The following is a 17,473-nucleotide window of genomic DNA, read 5'->3' as shown; positions in this document are numbered from 1 at the left end:
AATAAAATTTTAAAATCTGAGTGATCCAGAAATAGAAGATCCTGAATAGCACAGAGATAGAGAATTATTGATGCATATATAGGCGATTTATTTAGGATTAAACTAATGAATTTGGCTGCAGGAAGACCCAAATACAAACATAACTTTTCGATAGAGTTACTAGGAAAACCAGACAGATCAGTCTAAGAGCTTAGCGGGTGATAACAAATATTATTACATGGTCTGTTCACTTTCTAGTGGTGTGGGGGGTCTTACAAAATTATACTTTCCTAAGGTTAAGCAAGGTCACTAGTGCATCTTTTCCATAGTGGTCTGATACTATAAGATGAAGGACGGGTTAGATAAAAAATATGTTAGGCTTTGTAGCCATATGATCTCTGTTGCAACTTCACAGCTCTGCTTTGTGGTGCAAAAGCAGCCATTACTTTGACAACATGTAAGTGGGTTAGTGGGACTGTGATCCAATAAAACTTATGGACACAGAGTGTGAGTTGCACATATATAAATCTTATGAAATACTCTTTGATTTTTCCCAACCTTGTAAAATGGAGGGCTGGTGTGTCCTGCAGGCTCTGGAGTGCCTCTGCCGGATGTAAACCACTGTCGTCACCAAGTTGTAGTTCAGTCTCGTAGAAAAGGATGATCGTTTTTTTAAAAAAGATTTTGCCAAGGATTCTGAAGTGTGGGGTAGCCTGAAACTGACACTGCATTCTAGTTCTGGCTTTTATTCTTCATATGTTTCTGTTTGCTTAGGCAACTTATTTCTCTGCCTTAGACTTACCCGTTCTCTCATTTTTTTCCTAAAATGTGTATGTTACTCCTCTTTCCTCCTGAAGCAACTCTGTGGTCATTATTAGACGTAAGCAATGACTTGATGTTCTCTATGCCTTACCAGTCTTGATTTTGTTCTTGCAGTTTGTATGTCCATTCATCTGTAGCCCAGTGGAGGAAATGTCTCCATTCTATTAAACTTAAAGATTCGATTCTCAGTATTGTGTAAGTTTTATTTTAGAAATTCTTTCTTTAAAAAATATTGTATCTTGGTTTAAACTAGATTATAAGGCTATTAAAGCTAACATGTATTTCATGACTAATCAATATCCAGATTATTTTTACCTTCTTTATAGAATTAGAGAAGTTGAGTGAGATGAAACTAGAAAGTAAAATAGAAAAACATGCCAGGTTGATACCTCACCATGCTATGAGTTCTCTGGTGCTCTGTGGGAGAAACCAGTTAATACCTGTGAATTATATATTTGTTTTAGAATATTGTTTATACTCTGTGAATATGTTGAATAAGGCTTTTACTAGTCCTTTCTATGTGTTGACTATAAAAAATCAGTTTGTCTCTAGTGACAGAGCTGCCTCTGTTTGTTCTACTCGAGGTGTGTTTCTGGTCTGGACATTTTGTCCACAGTCTGTGATGAGAAGAGGCGTTTGTGCCCCCGTGAACATCTGGGTCACCACATATGCTGTGTATCTAGTTCAGTGACATTTTTAGAGCACAGTTCTTTCAATGAAGAAGAGGGGGTGTTCATTTAGCTTCTGATGTGAGCTCCTCATTTATCATGTACTGGCCCTCTGAGAGCCTCTGAACTAGTTCAGTATTGTGTGGTCCCTTCTGTATCCCTCATGGAGAGCTCTGAAATCCTCTTTCCTGTTTGCAGACACGTGAAAGGAATTGTGTTAGTGGCCCTGGCTGATGGCACCCTTGCTATCTTTCACAGAGGAGTTGGTGAGTTGTTATGAATAGATAATAAGTGCACTCATTGCATTGCAAGAGCATTTTTGAACAGATTGGTTTTTTATGCTTTAAAGAAGTGTTGCTTAATAGGAGAAAGAATAAAGGTTTAAACCAAATACTAACAATGTGTGACAGCAGTAAATATGTAGTGCCTTGTTGGAGGTATACATTTATAGTATACCTCAGTGGAAATATATTTACTATACTGAGCAAGCAGTTTAACATTTTATGGTCCTCTTATACAGTGTGATACAGAGGTGCTGGTTTTTCATTCATGTACTTAATCAATTGGGAGAAATTTAGTGAGAGGATAATTTTCCTTTGTCCAGTATTTAAAAAATAACTTGCATCTACTTACAGTTGGTAAGTATCTATATAGTAAAAGTCTAAGTGACCATTACACGGAACGACCAGTCACTGTGATGCGCACTGACCACCAGGGGGCAGACACTCAATGCAGGAGCTGCCTCCTGGTGGTCAGTGTGCTCCCATAGGGGAAGCCAGGCTCACAGCTGGTGAGCGTAGTCATAGTGGCAATGGCGGGAGCCTCTCCACCTCTGTGGCAGTGCTAAGGAAGGAGCAGTGAGCAGGCGGGCAGTAAGGAGCGAGGGGTCCTGGACTGTGAGAGGGCGCAGGCCAGGCTGAGGAGAGTCTCCTCCTACCGCCGCCCCCCCTCCAGTGCACAAATTTTGTGTACCGGTGTCTAGTTTAAAATAATTTTCAATTGTATAAGGTTTAGTGATTTTCATGTTACGTTACTTATATTCTTCCCCTTTAGAACAGTGCTTCCACTATCTCTTGGAGAAATGTGAGGTCTATGGGAGTACTTAGGTGGCACCTAGAGATAGCTGGTTAATGACTCCATAACAAAAAGAAGGAAAGGCCTCTATTTTACCTTGTTCGGGCTCTTTACAGATTTTGAGTGCAATCGTCACCAGAGCTTATGAGGAAGATTCTGTTGTCATCCTCATTTTATAGATGAGGAAACTGAGGCAGAGTGTTTGTCACTCAGTAAGTGGAAGAGCCTATGGAAAAAACCTAAATGCTTTAGTGTACTGAATACAAAATTATATTGACAGAGCATCACAAGCAAAGTACATTTAATAAATGAAAAAAAAAAAAAAAAAAAAAGAAAGAAAGAAATGACAAGTTCTGTATTTGTAAGAGTAAGATGGAGGAGGCCTGTCTGTAGAGTGGGAATTCCTTAAAGGTTGACTACAAATTCAATATGAGTTAACGTCATAAATCTCATATACATTAGAATAGGGTTCCACTCTGGTAGTTAGACAGTATGAAATGGACATGGATGGACAAAGAGGAATTAGGCTGAAGGGTCCAAAGACATATGCCAAGAAGGCTTGGTTTTGAAAGGAGAAGACATGGATCAGTAACAGAAGCTGCACTGGATTTATTCTGTTTCCATTGGGCAAAACTAGACTAATGGGAGATTACATATGAGGAGGCAGACTTTAGCCAGGTATGGGAAGTATTTTGCTGACAGTTACAGCTTTCTGAAAATGGAACAGCTGCTTTGTGAGGCAGTGTTTTCTTTCACTGAAACTGTTCAAGCAGAGCAAGCTTCCAGCATTGGCTCTCATTTGTATTCTGTCATCACTAAAATTATAGGACACATGATTCCTAAAGTTGCCCTTGACTTCTACACAAGAAAATATATCAGAATGCAAGTGAGTGAGATATGTTGTCCCCCTAATAATTTTAATCTTTTCTCATTCTTAAAATCTATATACTGTATATAAAAACCTAAGTGATCCTTATGACCAGTCAACTGGTTGCTATGGCATGTACTGAGCACCAGGGGGCAGACGCTCAACGCAGGAGTTGCCCCCTGGTGGTCAATGTATTCCCACAGCCAACCTCCTGTGGCCAGCCTACCTTCCGCAGTCCTCCCCGGCTGACTGGCCTGATTGGTCCTGATTGCCAGCCAGGCCAAGGAAACCTACCCGTGCATGAATTCATGCACCAAGCCTCTGGTATTATTATAAACAGGTAACTTATAACTGATTTATCATATCACTATTGTTGAGAGCATGGAGGGAGGACCAGGTATTGAGTGGCAGGTTGAACCAGATGAGCTTTAAGGTCTCTTCCAACTTTGTAGTTTATAAAATAAAAGAATCCAGCTTCTGCAAATAAAGGATATACTGAATACATGGTATTTGTGGGTGCTTCATGAATAAAATTAATTATACTCCCTGATAGAATGTTTCTTGTGTTAAAATTTAGTAAAAGGTGGTATATATTAACTAGTACTCTATTTCTTATTTTAAAGATGGGCAGTGGGATTTGTCAAACTATCACTTGTTAGATCTTGGGCGGCCTCACCATTCCATCCGATGCATGACTGTGGTACATGACAAAGTCTGGTGTGGCTATCGGAACAAAATCTATGTGGTTCAGCCAAAGGCCATGAAAATCGAGGCAAGTTAACCTATGTTGTCTCTGCTTACTGAATTTCTATTTCCTAAAGAGTCTAAGATTAATTGTTTTCAGCTTCTTTAGAAACTATTTTCTCAATCTGTGTGTTTTGATGATATATTGATGACATCTTGCCACTTTTGACTGAGAATGGGAAGTATTGAGTTCTTTTTGAAGGAAGAAGATTAACACAAATGTTGAAATAATGTGTCTGAGTATCCATAAGTGCATATGTGTTTGAATATATGGTTCTGGATTTGTTTAATTATGTACAGGTAGAGGGGAAGGAGGATCTGTAGCATTGCTTTCTTTAAAAAAGTTTTGCAACCAAAAAAAAAAAAAAAAGTTTTGTAACTAGATATAAACTTTTTTTTTTTTAAGATTTTTATAGATTTTATTTTTTTATTTTTATTTTTAATATATTTTATTGATTTTTCACAGAGAGGAAGGGAGAGAGATAGAGAGTTAGAAACGTCGATGAGAGAGAATCATCGACCAGCTGCCTCTTGGCACACCCCCTAGTGGGGATGTGCCCGCAACCAAGGTACATGCCCTTGACCGGAATCAAACCCGGGACCTTTCAGTCCGCAGGCTGACGCTCTATCCACTGAGCCAAACCGGTGCTGGCTAAACTTTTTTTTTTTTTTTTTTTTTTTTTTTTTTTTTAAGACAACTTAAAGCTGGAAAATTTTAAGGTGGAAGGTGTCCTTCTCCCTTTGTCCTTTACCTAAAAGTCCTAAAGTTAACTATTTGGTTTGATTTTTCAGATCTGTTTCTTACATGCAGATATGTGTATATGTGTGCGTATATATACACACACAGCAATGCAGGCTCCTTTTTGTTTAGTTATATAAATAGGATCTTCATGTAATTTCTCTGCAATCCAACAAAATCTTGAGATCAAATTCAGTCTTATTGTTGAACACTGACACATAACGTGGATGTGCCAGTATCACTTCCCTAAGCCGATGACCTGTACAGTGTTAAAATCCAGCGTCCTTTAGTTCTTGGTTTTTCTTTTTCTTTTGAAGTCTGGGATAAAAGCTCAGATCATGTTTCATGAACATTATTTAGGCTCCTCTTTTAATATATATTCTTCCAAATTTTGTGCAAATTAGCACAGTTTTTAAACACACACTCCTACATATTAAAAGTAACATGTGATTGCACAATCTTTCCTAGAAATCATTTGATGCTCACCCCAGGAAGGAGAGCCAGGTGCGGCAGCTCGCGTGGGTAGGTGACGGTGTGTGGGTCTCCATCCGTTTGGATTCCACACTCCGTCTCTACCATGCACACACTTACCAACATCTACAGGATGTGGACATTGAGCCTTATGTCAGCAAAATGTTAGGTAAGCCTCCAAAGTGTTTTATTTCTGTCAGTTAAATAAAGTGTTTTATTTTTAAATGTTCTCCTATGCTGGGTAGAACCAGTGAATAAGTTGCCTGAGGTTAGTGAGCTCTTATTACTGAAGGTGTCAGGCAGACACTCCATCTACCCTGTGGGAGCTGTCAAGTCTGCCCCCAAAATATCTTCAAGCAATTACTTCGAATCTCTACTCCTGTCCCTGTGGGCCAGGGCCATCCTTCCCTGCCTGGATCACCTGAGCCTCCTCACTGGGCTCCCTCTTCCCACTCCAGTCTGTGCCCTGCATAGCAACCAGGACGCATTATCCCCACTCCCACGTGCTTTTAGAATATTACTGCCTTTAGGTGAAGTGCATGAGCAGAGGAATTTAAGTGGCCTGGACCACTCTCCTCACTCACTCTGTTCTACCACAATGACTCAAACTCAACAAGGCCTCACATGCACTGTATTGTCTGACTGAGAAGTCCTTCTTGGTCCCTTTTTATTGGTCTTCAGACCATAGCTTAGGTATCACACTCAGAAGAGACCTTTTCTTGTCTCCCACTTTGGCTTAAGCCAGTGGTCGGCAAACTCATTAGTCAACGGAGCCAAATATCAACAGCACAACGATTGAAATTCCTTTTGAGAGCACATTTTTTAAACTTAAACTTCTTCTAACGCCACTTCTTCAAATAGACTCGCCCAGGTCGTGGTATTTTGTGGAAGAGCCACAATCAAGGGGCCAAAGAGCCGCATGTGGCTCTCGAGCCGCAGTTTGCCCACCATGGGTTTAGGTCATCTTATACTTTTTCTTCGTGGGCTCCTCATTATTGTGGATGCACTGGTATTAGGTAATTCCTGTCCCCTGCCTCTCTCTCTCCCACAGACCCTAACTGCCATGAAGGGCAGGGACCACTCTGGCGGGCTCCCTGCTGCACCCTCAGCTCCTAATGCAGAGCAGGGTGACTGTTAGAGATGTCGTTCATAAGGATTCCTTTGTGAAGAGAGGCTGAGCTGCACCAGTGGTTTTTAACCTTTTTAGGGCCTTTGCCCTCAGAAAGCCTGATGCTACCAGGCCCATGTCCACAGAGACACAGACTAATTTCAGGGGTGGACTTTGACAATAGCGTTAGACTGTGAAGATTCTAAGACTATTTCTGAGTAAAGTTAAGATTCCCAACATGATTCTGTGATCATACTCTTCAGTTCTGACAAGTAGAATATGAGTGACTAAATGCTGTTTGTTTTAAATGCATTATCTGTTTAATAATTTTGCCCCTCAAGTCCCAGAAAATAAAGTCAGTTGTAAAAACTCTCTTGAAATAACAAAGTGCATTGATTCTCCCTAAATTATATGCTGTGGTTTCCTAAAGTTTCTAAACTGCCATTGAATGAGAAGAGTGTAGGTTTTGTTCGCAAAAATTGTTTTCATTTACACAAAGAAATGTAAGGCTTATAAACCAGAACTCTTTCGGCTTATAAATTTGAAGGACATTTAATTTCCCAATTTAGTAAACACTGTTTTTATTGAGGGTTTTTGTTTTGGTTTGGTTTTGCAGCTCCCTCATTAAATCCTGTGTCATATTTCCTGCCCCACGGTATCTTCCTTCTAAACGACAACGTGATGGCAGCCACGTTTAGAGTTTTCTGTCCTGTTAGGCATGAGCTGTGAGAGAGGTGGTAAAGCCAAAAGAGAGTTTTCTCTCCTATTCACCCACCATGCTGAGGGTCCAGCATCTCAGACATCATCTGCTCCAGCTTCTTAATGAAGTGTCCCCGCTCTGTGCAGGTACCGGAAAACTGGGCTTCTCCTTCGTGAGGATCACAGCTCTCATGGTGTCCTGCAATCGCTTGTGGGTGGGCACAGGGAACGGTGTCATTATCTCCATCCCGCTGACAGAAAGTAAGTATATTGTCACTCCCCACACTGTCACAGGGCAGATCGGAGAGCTGCAGGGAATGGTCCTGTCCAGAATTCAGGCAGAAGGAATTGCTCTGGTATTGGCAGCTCGGGGGTAATTCAGAAAATCGGCTGGTGGCAAAGATCTAACTATTGTTCCTTCACTCTATCCATGGAAACTTATGAACTGTAGCAAGTGACAATTCATTCTGAGAGGCACTTTTTCTCAATTCAGGAAAAACAGTCCTGTTTCTTCTTTAGAGAGAGAGACAGAGAAAGGGGGAGAGACAGAAACATAGATGTGAGACACATTAATTAGCTGCCTCCTTCACGAGCGCTGACTGGGGACAGGCATCAAACCTGCAATCCAGGTAAATGCCCTTGACTGGGAATCGAACCCGCGACCCTTTGGTGTGTGAGCTGACGCTCCAACCACTGAACCACACTAGCCAGCGCTTGTTTCCTCTTAAATAAAGGACAGGGTCCATTTTTCTTTCTGCTTTTTATACTAGTATCCAGAAACACTACTAGTATTCATTCTAGTTTTTCATGTCTCCCTGGCAGTTGCTTTAGGAGATTCTGTTTGATTTAGAAAAAGTAATGGGGGAAGTTTCTCAGGAGGTCAGCAAGCCCTTCCTTATGTTGGAGACAGTCATCTGTCCTGTATTTGAAAAGAATGTGAACAAAATGTACATTGTATGTTTTTCTTATATTATGTTCCATTATTTTTGTGAACAAAATGTACCTTGTGTGTTTCTCTCATTATGTCCCATTACATTGATCATTCATTAAATAAGTGTTTTTTTGTTGCAAAATTCACAGGCAGGGAATGGTTTGGAAACACGTGCCATAAGTCCATAAGATAAATTAATAAGGAAACACTTCAGAATGGTCCTATCTTTTTTCAGGGAAAGAAAGGAGGGCTGGAAGGTGGTATATCTGTAGCCTTAAAGAACCTAAGTTCTTTTCTTTTTTTCTTTTTTTTTTAATATATTTTATTGAGCCGAAACCGGTTTGGCTCAGCGGTAGAGCATCGGTCTGTGGACTGAAAGGTCCCGGGTTCGATTCCGGTCAAGGGCTTGTACGTTGGTTGCGGGCACATCCCCGGTAGGGAGTGTGCAAGAGGCAGCTGGTCGATGTTTCTCTCTCATCGACATTTCTAACTCTCTATCTCTCTCCCTTCCTCCCTCTAAAAAATCAATAAAAGAATCAATTAAAAAAAATATATATATCAAATATATTTTATTGATTTTTTTGAAATCAATAAATCAATAATATATATATATAACATATTTTATTGATTTTTTTACAGGGAGGAAGGGAGAGAGAGAGTTAGAAACGTCGATGAGAGAGAAACATCGACCAGCTGCCTCTTGCACACCCCCTACCGGGGATGTGCCCGCAACCAACGTACATGCCTTGACCCGAATCGAACCCGGGACCTTTCACTCCGCAGACCGAGCCAAACCAGTTTCAGCAGAACCTAAGTTCTTTTTTTTTTTTTATTGATTTTTTTTTTTTTTTTTTTTTTACAGAGAGGAAGGGAGAGAGATAGAGAGCTAGAAATGTCGATGAGAGAGAAACATCGACCAGCTGCCTCTTGCACACCCCCTACTGGGGATGTGCCCGCAACCAAGGTACATGCCCTTGACTGGAATCGAACCCGGGACCCTTCAGTCCCCAGACCGACACTCTACCACTGAGCCAAACCGGTTTCGGCAGAACCTAAGTTCTTAATCAGTTACTTATAAAATCTACATGCTTAGACCACTTATATCCTAAGAGATCCTAGGATATTTCTTCATTTCAGCTCTTATAAAAGAGAGTTCCATTTTAGCACTGTTATTTTGAATAGGCTTTCTTGATGAGAAAGGGGAAATAATAGCATTTAGGAAATGTTCCCCATTAATTAAGTTCTTATGAATCACTGCAATTGCTTTATGATTTAGAAAAACAAAATCACAGTGAATCAAATTGTATTTTTTGGGCAGAGAAATTGTAGAGCGAAGCTTTGGTTAAGAACTTTTGAGTGTTACTTGGTATAATACCAAGTTGGATTTGGTTGGCGCTTCGGGCACCAAGTTACCAGATAGGAGATGCCGAGAGTGGTGGCTTATAGTAACTCTTCTCCCCTGTCATGCACCTCTCCATGTCCCCGTTCCTCCTCTCGCTGTAGCTGTAATCCTCCACCAGGGACGTTTACTGGGGCTGAGGGGTAAGTGCGGATCCTGACCCCCTCCCCCCACTCTCCCTCCTGGCTCCCCATAGCCACTGTGAGGCCTCTCACCCTCTAGATGCCTCCTGAATGTTCTCAATGTCACCCACTGCAGTCACTGCATCGCGGCAGGTTTTGTTTTTGTTTTTGACGTCTGTCACATGGCCACCAAACTGCTCAGCAGCTTAGTCTGTTACCATCTTTTGTTGCAGCTGAACTTTCTTTTTAGACTTTTTCCTTTCCAATAAAAACACAAAACATCTCTTAAATCTGTCATTAATCTACATTGTTTACTCTTGTTACCAGTTACGTTTCTTTCATTCACTGACTGGCCATGGAATGGGGATGTTTTGTGAGTCTGGTCATTCTAAAGCAATCCAGCAGATCTGGTCTGGTGTCAGCAAAAGTGACTGTGGTAGTGGGTGGGTCCTCTAAGCACAGCTTTTTACCACTCCCTCAAGGGAGATGTTCTTACCACAGAGGAGAAAAATTAGAAGATAAACTATGAAAATTTTATTTTAAAATATGCCCATTTACTTTTAACTATGTACTGGTTAGTTTTCTAAAATGAGGATAAAAACAAAACAAAACATATCCCTAAGATTCAAATATGTTTTCTTTTGTTAACTAAAATGATTTTTTAAAAATTACTAGATGTGTTGAAAAAGTGAGCTTAGTTATTGCTAGACTGGCAAAATCCCCTGCTCCATTTACTGAGGTTCTTAAAAATAACTGGCATGCTCTCTCTCCTCTTCCAGCTTCTCTTGATTTGGCATTGCTGCCTTTGTTTTACCTCAGCTGGCTGTAGCTTTTAGATAATATCTGTCACAAGGATTAACCAGTAACCTTTTGCACCATTACGGTTTTCTAGGGAAAATAGTTGGTATTTGGCTTTTCTGTTGCAGCAAATAAAACCTCAGGAGCACCAGGAAATCGCCCTGGAAGTGTGATCCGCGTGTACGGTGATGAGAACAGCGATAAAGTGACCCCAGGGACGTTCATCCCGTACTGCTCCATGGCGCACGCTCAGCTGTGCTTCCACGGGCATCGGGACGCCGTGAAATTCTTCGTGGCAGTCCCAGGTGAGGCCGGCATCCTGCTGAGAGGGTGTGTGTCAGTGTCCCCTTTGTCCCTTCGTCCCACTACCTGACCAAACGCTAAGTATCAGAATCACAGATCATTTCACTAATGTTCTACAGTGGAGGTAAGAAGAAAGCACTGCAGGGCTATTTAATGAAATTGTTTTGGAATTTCCTCCACCCCCCCAAAAAAGACTACTTGGTTTTTATTTAAGCAATGAACCTGCTTACTCTTTAAAGCAGTTGTATTATTTTATCAGCACAGAATACCAAAAGTGGCCTTGGCCTAATAAAGGAGATGGCTGGAAAGAGGCCCCTGTCACCAGGCGTGGTGCAGGAAGACGGGGAGGAGGGCCTCCGGCACCTTTATCAGTGCTGCGGCCAAGAGCAGTGGACTAGGAGCTTGGAGTCTGGGCCCTCCGCCTCGCCACTCGCCTGTCACTTTGAGCAAGTTGCTTACCCTCTGAGACTCGCTTCCTCATCTTACACAGACATGATTTTAGTATCTGCTCCTTGCTGGCCTCATTTACTGTGAAAACCAATGAAAGTGCTTGGGAATGGTAAAGTGCACCTGAATAGGAAAGGTGAAAGTGTGATGCCCAGTGGAAAGCGTTCTGCCACCTGTAACCAGGGTCCATGTTTTGAATTTCCCCCCTTCAGAGGCTAGTTTAAGAGTTAGACAGATTTTAAATATGACTTGACCACACCAACTCACTGAGTCACGTTGGACATAATGCTTTAGTGTATTAACTAGGGTTCTTCAGAGAAACAGAACCAACAGGGGGTGTGAGAGAAAGAAGAGGAAGGGGGGGAGAGAGGAGAAGTGTAGATATTTTTATTTATTTTAAGAAATTGGCTCGTGATTATGAAGGCGGATATATTTGAAATCTGCAGGGCAGCTGGCATATTGGAGACCCAGAAAAGCGTTAATGTTACAGCTTGAGTACAAAGCATTCTGGAGACAGAATTCCCTCTTCCTTGGGGTACTATCTTTTTCTCTTAAGATCAACAATTTAAAGAGGAAGCTCACCAACCTTGTGGAGAGTAATCTCTTTACTCAGAGGTCACTGTCTTAAATGTTAACTATACCTTCACAGCATTATCTAGACCGGAGTTTGACCAAATATCTTGGCACCATAGCATAGCCAGGTTGGCACATAAAATTAACCATCACACTTTCCCCCCCAAGGTGTTCCAACGATTAGGTGATTAGCGTACATAGTGCAGGGCTGGCACATGGGACTCTGGTTACTCAGTGTCCTTAGCAACATAGTAATGAGCTTCCTGCAGCATCTCGTATTTGTATAGTTATTTCCTTAGGATAAGTTCCTAGAAATGGAACTGCTGGAAATAGTGTTTTCTTGCTTTCTAAAAGAAAGAAAAATATGCCTTAGAGTCCCCTTCGAGTCTCTTTTATATTCCTCTAGCCCCATTCCCTTTCCCTTTTTTCTTCATCTGTAACCATTATCCCGCCCATGTTTTTAGACTTTTACTGTATTTGACATATCTATAAACAATATATAGTATTTTTGTGGTTTTGAAATTAACTTAAATATTATGTTAATATATGCTTTTCGCAACTTCTCATTTTGAGATTTGTTATGTTTATACATAAAAATCTAGTTTATTCAATTAACTATGGTTCTGATATCTGAATAAATGTGCTCCATTCTTCTATTGATGGGCCTCTAGATCTTTTCTGCCTCTCCCCCCCTATTCCTGCTGGGTATAAATCTGGAAGTATTATAGAATTGGCAACATTGTTGACTAGTTGGCCCTAATGATTAAACCTTCAGGTTGGCCCTGGTATCATACCTCTGTGCTCTTGCTTCTGTGTCAGAACTAACCAGTCTGTGGTAGTTTTCTCTAGCAGGCCTGATTTCTTCCAGAGCATCATGGAGTAATGCATGAATGAGACACTGTTGGAATAAAGCAAACTATCCTCTCCACCTTCACCATATATTTCTTTTTAAAAGTGTGTTGCTCCATAGGATTGTGTCCTGCTGTGTTCTAGAGGCATGGTCTGTGCAGTTTGGAACAAAGGACAGCTGATTCTCCAAGAAAACAACATGCCCCGAAGTCAGAGCTTTCTAAGAGGATGTCAGAGAGATTATAGTGTGAATAATTTTTTAAGGTTTCTCTCTATACATTGCATGCTCCAGGATTCTTCCTTAGAACTTAAACTTTACAGCAAATGACACATTTACCAATAATTTTATTTGCATAATCTAAAATATAAGAGATACTTTCTTAAGCATGAAAGGAAAACTGAGGATTTGAAATAGATGTAAATATTAATTAGGAATACCCAAACTCACAAGGCTTAAGGTGAAGACTTTCTTTAGTCTTTTACACAAGCACACATGTGCCCTCTCAGGAGAGAGGCCTTCCCACTGTCTCTCAGATCAAGAGATGTAGATTGTAAAAGTCTGAAACATAAGACCAGCCTGGCTATATACAGACTTAATGCTGAATTTTGGGCCTATGTCTGGTTTGGTGCATGATGGCTTCATTTAGATTTTCAAATTGGGCTCTTAAGACCTCTCCAGATGTTTTCTGATCATGCAGAGGCTTCTAGCATCCGCAGTACTTTGGTTGTATTACGATATACTTGCTTTTTTGGTTCAAGTTTCTGAAAATATTCAGAAAAAATGTTCCCCACTCCACCCTGTGGTAATATTCACTGTTTCATATATATATATATATATATATATACACACAGGTCAGGTTGTCGGCCCACAGAGTGGCGGTAGTGGCACAGATCTGGCAGGTGACAAAGCAGGGCCCTCTGCACAGGAGCCTGGCAGCCAGACGCCCTTGAAGTCCATGCTTGTCATCAGTGGCGGAGAGGGCTACATCGACTTTCGAATGGGTAAGTCCGTGTTCTGGGTGCTCACATCCCACTGGGCCCTGGGACTTGGCTTTTCATGGTAAACCAGAAACCACTTTAAATTGTTTCTAAGAGCTTTTCTTTGAATTTTTTACTTGGAAAAGCACTTCCTTATATCTTTCCTTCCATTCACTCTTCCTTCCTTCCTTTTTGTACTTTTTTTTTTAATACTAAAGTATATTTGCTTTGAACAACCTAATTATATTCAGAAATTGGATTGTGTCTTTTTTTTATATATATATATATATATATATATATATATATATATATATATATACACTAAATGATCAGATTATTATGATCTCTGAACTCATAATAATCTGGCCACTTAGTATAAGGTGACCAGACGTCCCGCTTTTGGCGGGACAGTCCCAATTTTTAATTATTTGTCCCATGTCCTGCGGCGTTTTAAAGAAGTCCCGATTTTTTGAAAGCATGCGCGACAAGCTAGGGAACAGCTCCATATAGACCAAATTTTTAATCAAGAACCTCCCCTCCCCCCGGTCAATGGTGTCCGCTTTACCAATGTTAAAATCTGGTCACCTGACACAGCAGCATGTCTGATGGACAGCGGCCTGCACACGCCATGCTCACCTAACTCGAGTCTCTGTATCCTCCACCCACCAGGTGATGAAGGTGGAGAATCAGAGCTTCTGGGAGAGGATCTTCCACTTGAACCTTCTGTCGCCAGAGCAGAAAGGAGTCACTTGATAGTATGGCAAGTGATGTATGGCAGCGAGTGAGCCCGTGGGCCACGGGGAGACGGACACGCCGTCTCCTCTGCATGGTTCTTCCCTCCTCTTCCTTCCTGCGCTCTTTGTGAGAAAGGTTCGCCACACGACGTGTGAGCATCTCCCCGTTACTTCGCATTATAAACCTCTTCCTGTAAGAACACAGGAACTAGCTGTGTTACTGCGCCAGTGTTATAGGCAGTGTCAGTATGTTATGAACAAATCAAAGAGTGTTTACTTTCTACAAACTGGTGAATTCTAGAAAGCAATCCAGATGTGGCTTATTCTGCCACAGCGAATGTCACTCACTTTAATTGATGGGGTCACTTTTTAGCTGTCACTAATAATGGAATTAATGGAAACACTTGATAAGTGAAACTGTACCATTGAGTACAGTGGTAAAGTTTTCCCCCAATGTATTATAAAACTGACACAAATTAATATCGGGTGGATTATCAGGATTTATCTAAAAGTCCCACGAGGGCTAAAAGCTAACTGTACATTACTTAACTTTCACTTTCAAGTCTGAAAAATCTTGTTTATATGATATATAAAAACTTTGTTTTCATCAGATGGGGGGGTTTTATATTAAAGAAATTAAGACTACACTATTTAAATAAATGTTTCCTATTTCTGACTTACTAGAGCTCTAAAGTTTATGAGGCCTGCTTCTCTGAATATGCTAATTTTTTTGAGGCTAGTTTCACTCATTTCATACTAATAATATGTCTGAAAGTTTGTATTTAGAAAGAAAGCTTAGAAGATAGGCATCAGCAGTGAGAGGATTTTTTAAAAAGGAAATTGTTTTGGATTCCTTATATCAGAGGATGGTGGTAGCTGGTTGAGTTTTTTTTCATGTAAAAAATGAACCTGTTTACTGATTGTTCTCGGCTGCCCTGACAGTTACTAGGAGTAAAGCTGTGTTGTGATGGAACATGGCCTAACGGACTGAGAGAGGCACTTGATTAGAAACATCGTTTCTCTGTTCTGTATAAAACTACAGAACCGCTTGCACTTGATATTTGTGTGTAAATGACACACCTGAGCTTGTATGCCCTTGCAAGATTAGAAGGCCATCGTCAAAGAGGAAAACGATAAAAGGCAAGACGACAAACCAAGATCCTGTGGAGTGAACGTTGACACATCTTTTCGCCCTTGATGCCCACTTAAAAAGCAGAGTCTACCCTGTTAAATACGTTTTTTTAAGAACGATTATGCTGCAGTTTTTTTCCTCTCAAGCTTCTTGAAAATGTGTGATTTACTATTTTTTACTCATTATTTTAAGCAAAGCTAAATATGAATGTAAGTGCTATTTCTAAAACATAAACCTGTTGGGTAACGACCTCTGACCAGGACTATCGAAGAGAAGAAAGCGGACACAGGCCCGTCTCGTCACCAGGGACTGTTTTCTGAACTGACATGTAAAGGCGGTTGTAAAAGGATGCCAGTGTCTGCTACATGATTAGGGTGGAGTGTAAAATACAGACATCTAGTGATCTGGAGGAGGCCTTTGGGCCCATTGGCCACATGTGTCTGTGAGCACTTGGTGTACACAGTAAGGTTGTGGCTACTGTATGTGACTAGGAAAAACTTGGTAAAAACAGTATTAAAAGGATCATGTTCTTGCTTAAGTTACATACTTCTCTTCAGGGCCCCGAGACTTAGGCCACTTTCCCAAGACTCCCCCTCTCCCTAATAACAGGTTTATATTCTTGTAGCGTTCACTTTGGTCAAGGTGGTAACTGGGGGAGAAAATGCTAACAAGTAAGCTTCTTACAAGCAGCAAAGCAGTTGGTGTGAACTGCCTGTAGCTTGCATGTCAAGGGCAGAAAAGCTTGAGCACCTGGGGTTAGTCTCTGTGTAAAAAAAGAGAAATTACCCGTTGGAAGAAATAAGGGATTCCGAGAATTTCCTCATGCTATTACGCTTCAGTTATATATGAGGCTGAACTTCATGAACTTCGGTTACATGTGAGGTCATCGCCCCTTGCTGATCTGCAAGAATGGCCGTATCACACCCACCAGCCTGGCACTTCATTACTGCAAAGGCAGGCCCAACTCCCTGAGGCTGAGGGAGGACATTCTCTAGGAACTTAGTTTTGAGAGCATTTTCCTCGAATTCCTGTGGATCTAAAAATTTAAAATAGGAATGAATATCTGAATAGCTGCGGCTTACTGAGAGTGTACAAGGTTTTGAGCACAACACATGCAGCACATCACTGTTCCAGTGATGTGCGTTTGCATAGAAGAGGCTAACGTCTCTCTCGGTTGCTCGGTTCCTTTCTTGTAAAGGGCTTCCTGCATCGAGAACAGGCCCTGTGCAATGGCTGCCTTAGAAACACAACAAAGCAAAACAGTTGTCATAGGATATTGACTCTACTAAAGAGCGCGTGTCTTGCAAATGCTGTGGAATTGAATATTTATTTCCTTGTGAGTATTATGACCGTTACCAAAGGACTCAACCAGATTTAGGGCTCTTCGTCACTGATCATGTTTGTAACATGGGAAGAGCAGAGAGAATGAAATGTGGAAATCATAAATGCTTTTCTAACAGGGTTATGCTGTTTTATAACACAAAATGTCTTTTTTTTCTCTTTAAAAAATTAAGTTGTTATTATCAATGTCATACATTTCTCAATATTTGAAGATATATTTTAACCATTTTATGTTCTCAATTTGTTTTTTGTCCTAGATATTTTATCCACAATTTTACTTGCCTCTATCATCTGAAAATTGGGTTCTAGATTGTCCTGCTTTCTGTCTCTGGAGGCTGAGGCTTCATTTCTATGAGCAAAAAGCTCGCTTAGCAATGTAGTTATTTCAGTATTTATTTCTATTATGGAATCCCTGGGGTTCGGAATGTAACTTTGTACATGAAAAATATATAAATATGTATATGAAACATGTATGCGGTCCAGTGTATTTTGTTGGTTTTTGCCTTTCATAGGAGACTGAACTCGGTTTTTATTTGAAAGTCTGATAATCTTCCCTAAACGTGTCCTTTCTGGGGGACTGCCGCCATTTGGCACTAGGTGGAGTGAGCCATGGGGAATACATGAAGGACACGCCTGCTGGCTCACGTGCTCACATGAGACGTGAGTAATAGACACTAGGGCTTTCTAGAAATGT

At 40.9% G+C, this 17,473-nt stretch overlaps 1 protein-coding gene across 5 annotated transcripts in view; it reads left to right on the top strand.

The window, feature by feature from the left end:
• Nucleotides 1–17,248, top strand: part of SPAG9 (sperm associated antigen 9) — a 95,199-nt gene extending 77,951 nt beyond the window's left edge. For 3 of the 5 annotated variants that reach the window (XM_084863389.1, XM_084863392.1, XM_084863390.1), the window contains 9 exons: nt 916–996; nt 1,668–1,735; nt 4,035–4,183; nt 5,363–5,534; nt 7,320–7,433; nt 9,607–9,645; nt 10,551–10,727; nt 13,447–13,596; nt 14,242–17,248. In XM_084863389.1, the coding sequence (XP_084719515.1) occupies nt 916–996; nt 1,668–1,735; nt 4,035–4,183; nt 5,363–5,534; nt 7,320–7,433; nt 9,607–9,645; nt 10,551–10,727; nt 13,447–13,596; nt 14,242–14,357 (1,066 nt within the window). In that variant the 3' untranslated portion in view covers nt 14,358–17,248. The remainder of the gene's footprint in view (nt 1–915; nt 997–1,667; nt 1,736–4,034; nt 4,184–5,362; nt 5,535–7,319; nt 7,434–9,606; nt 9,646–10,550; nt 10,728–13,446; nt 13,597–14,241) is intronic. The other 2 variants (XM_084863388.1, XM_084863391.1) reach the window with 1 other exon arrangement.
• The last annotated feature ends 225 nt before the right edge of the window (nt 17,249–17,473 follow it).

This window comes from Pipistrellus hanaki, assembly GCF_964339955.1.
Source record: "Pipistrellus hanaki genome assembly, chromosome: 16".
NCBI classification, from domain to species: Eukaryota; Metazoa; Chordata; class Mammalia; order Chiroptera; family Vespertilionidae; genus Pipistrellus; species Pipistrellus hanaki.
The sequence above is the reverse complement of the archived record's forward strand: the minus strand, read 5'-3'. Positions and strand labels throughout refer to the sequence as shown.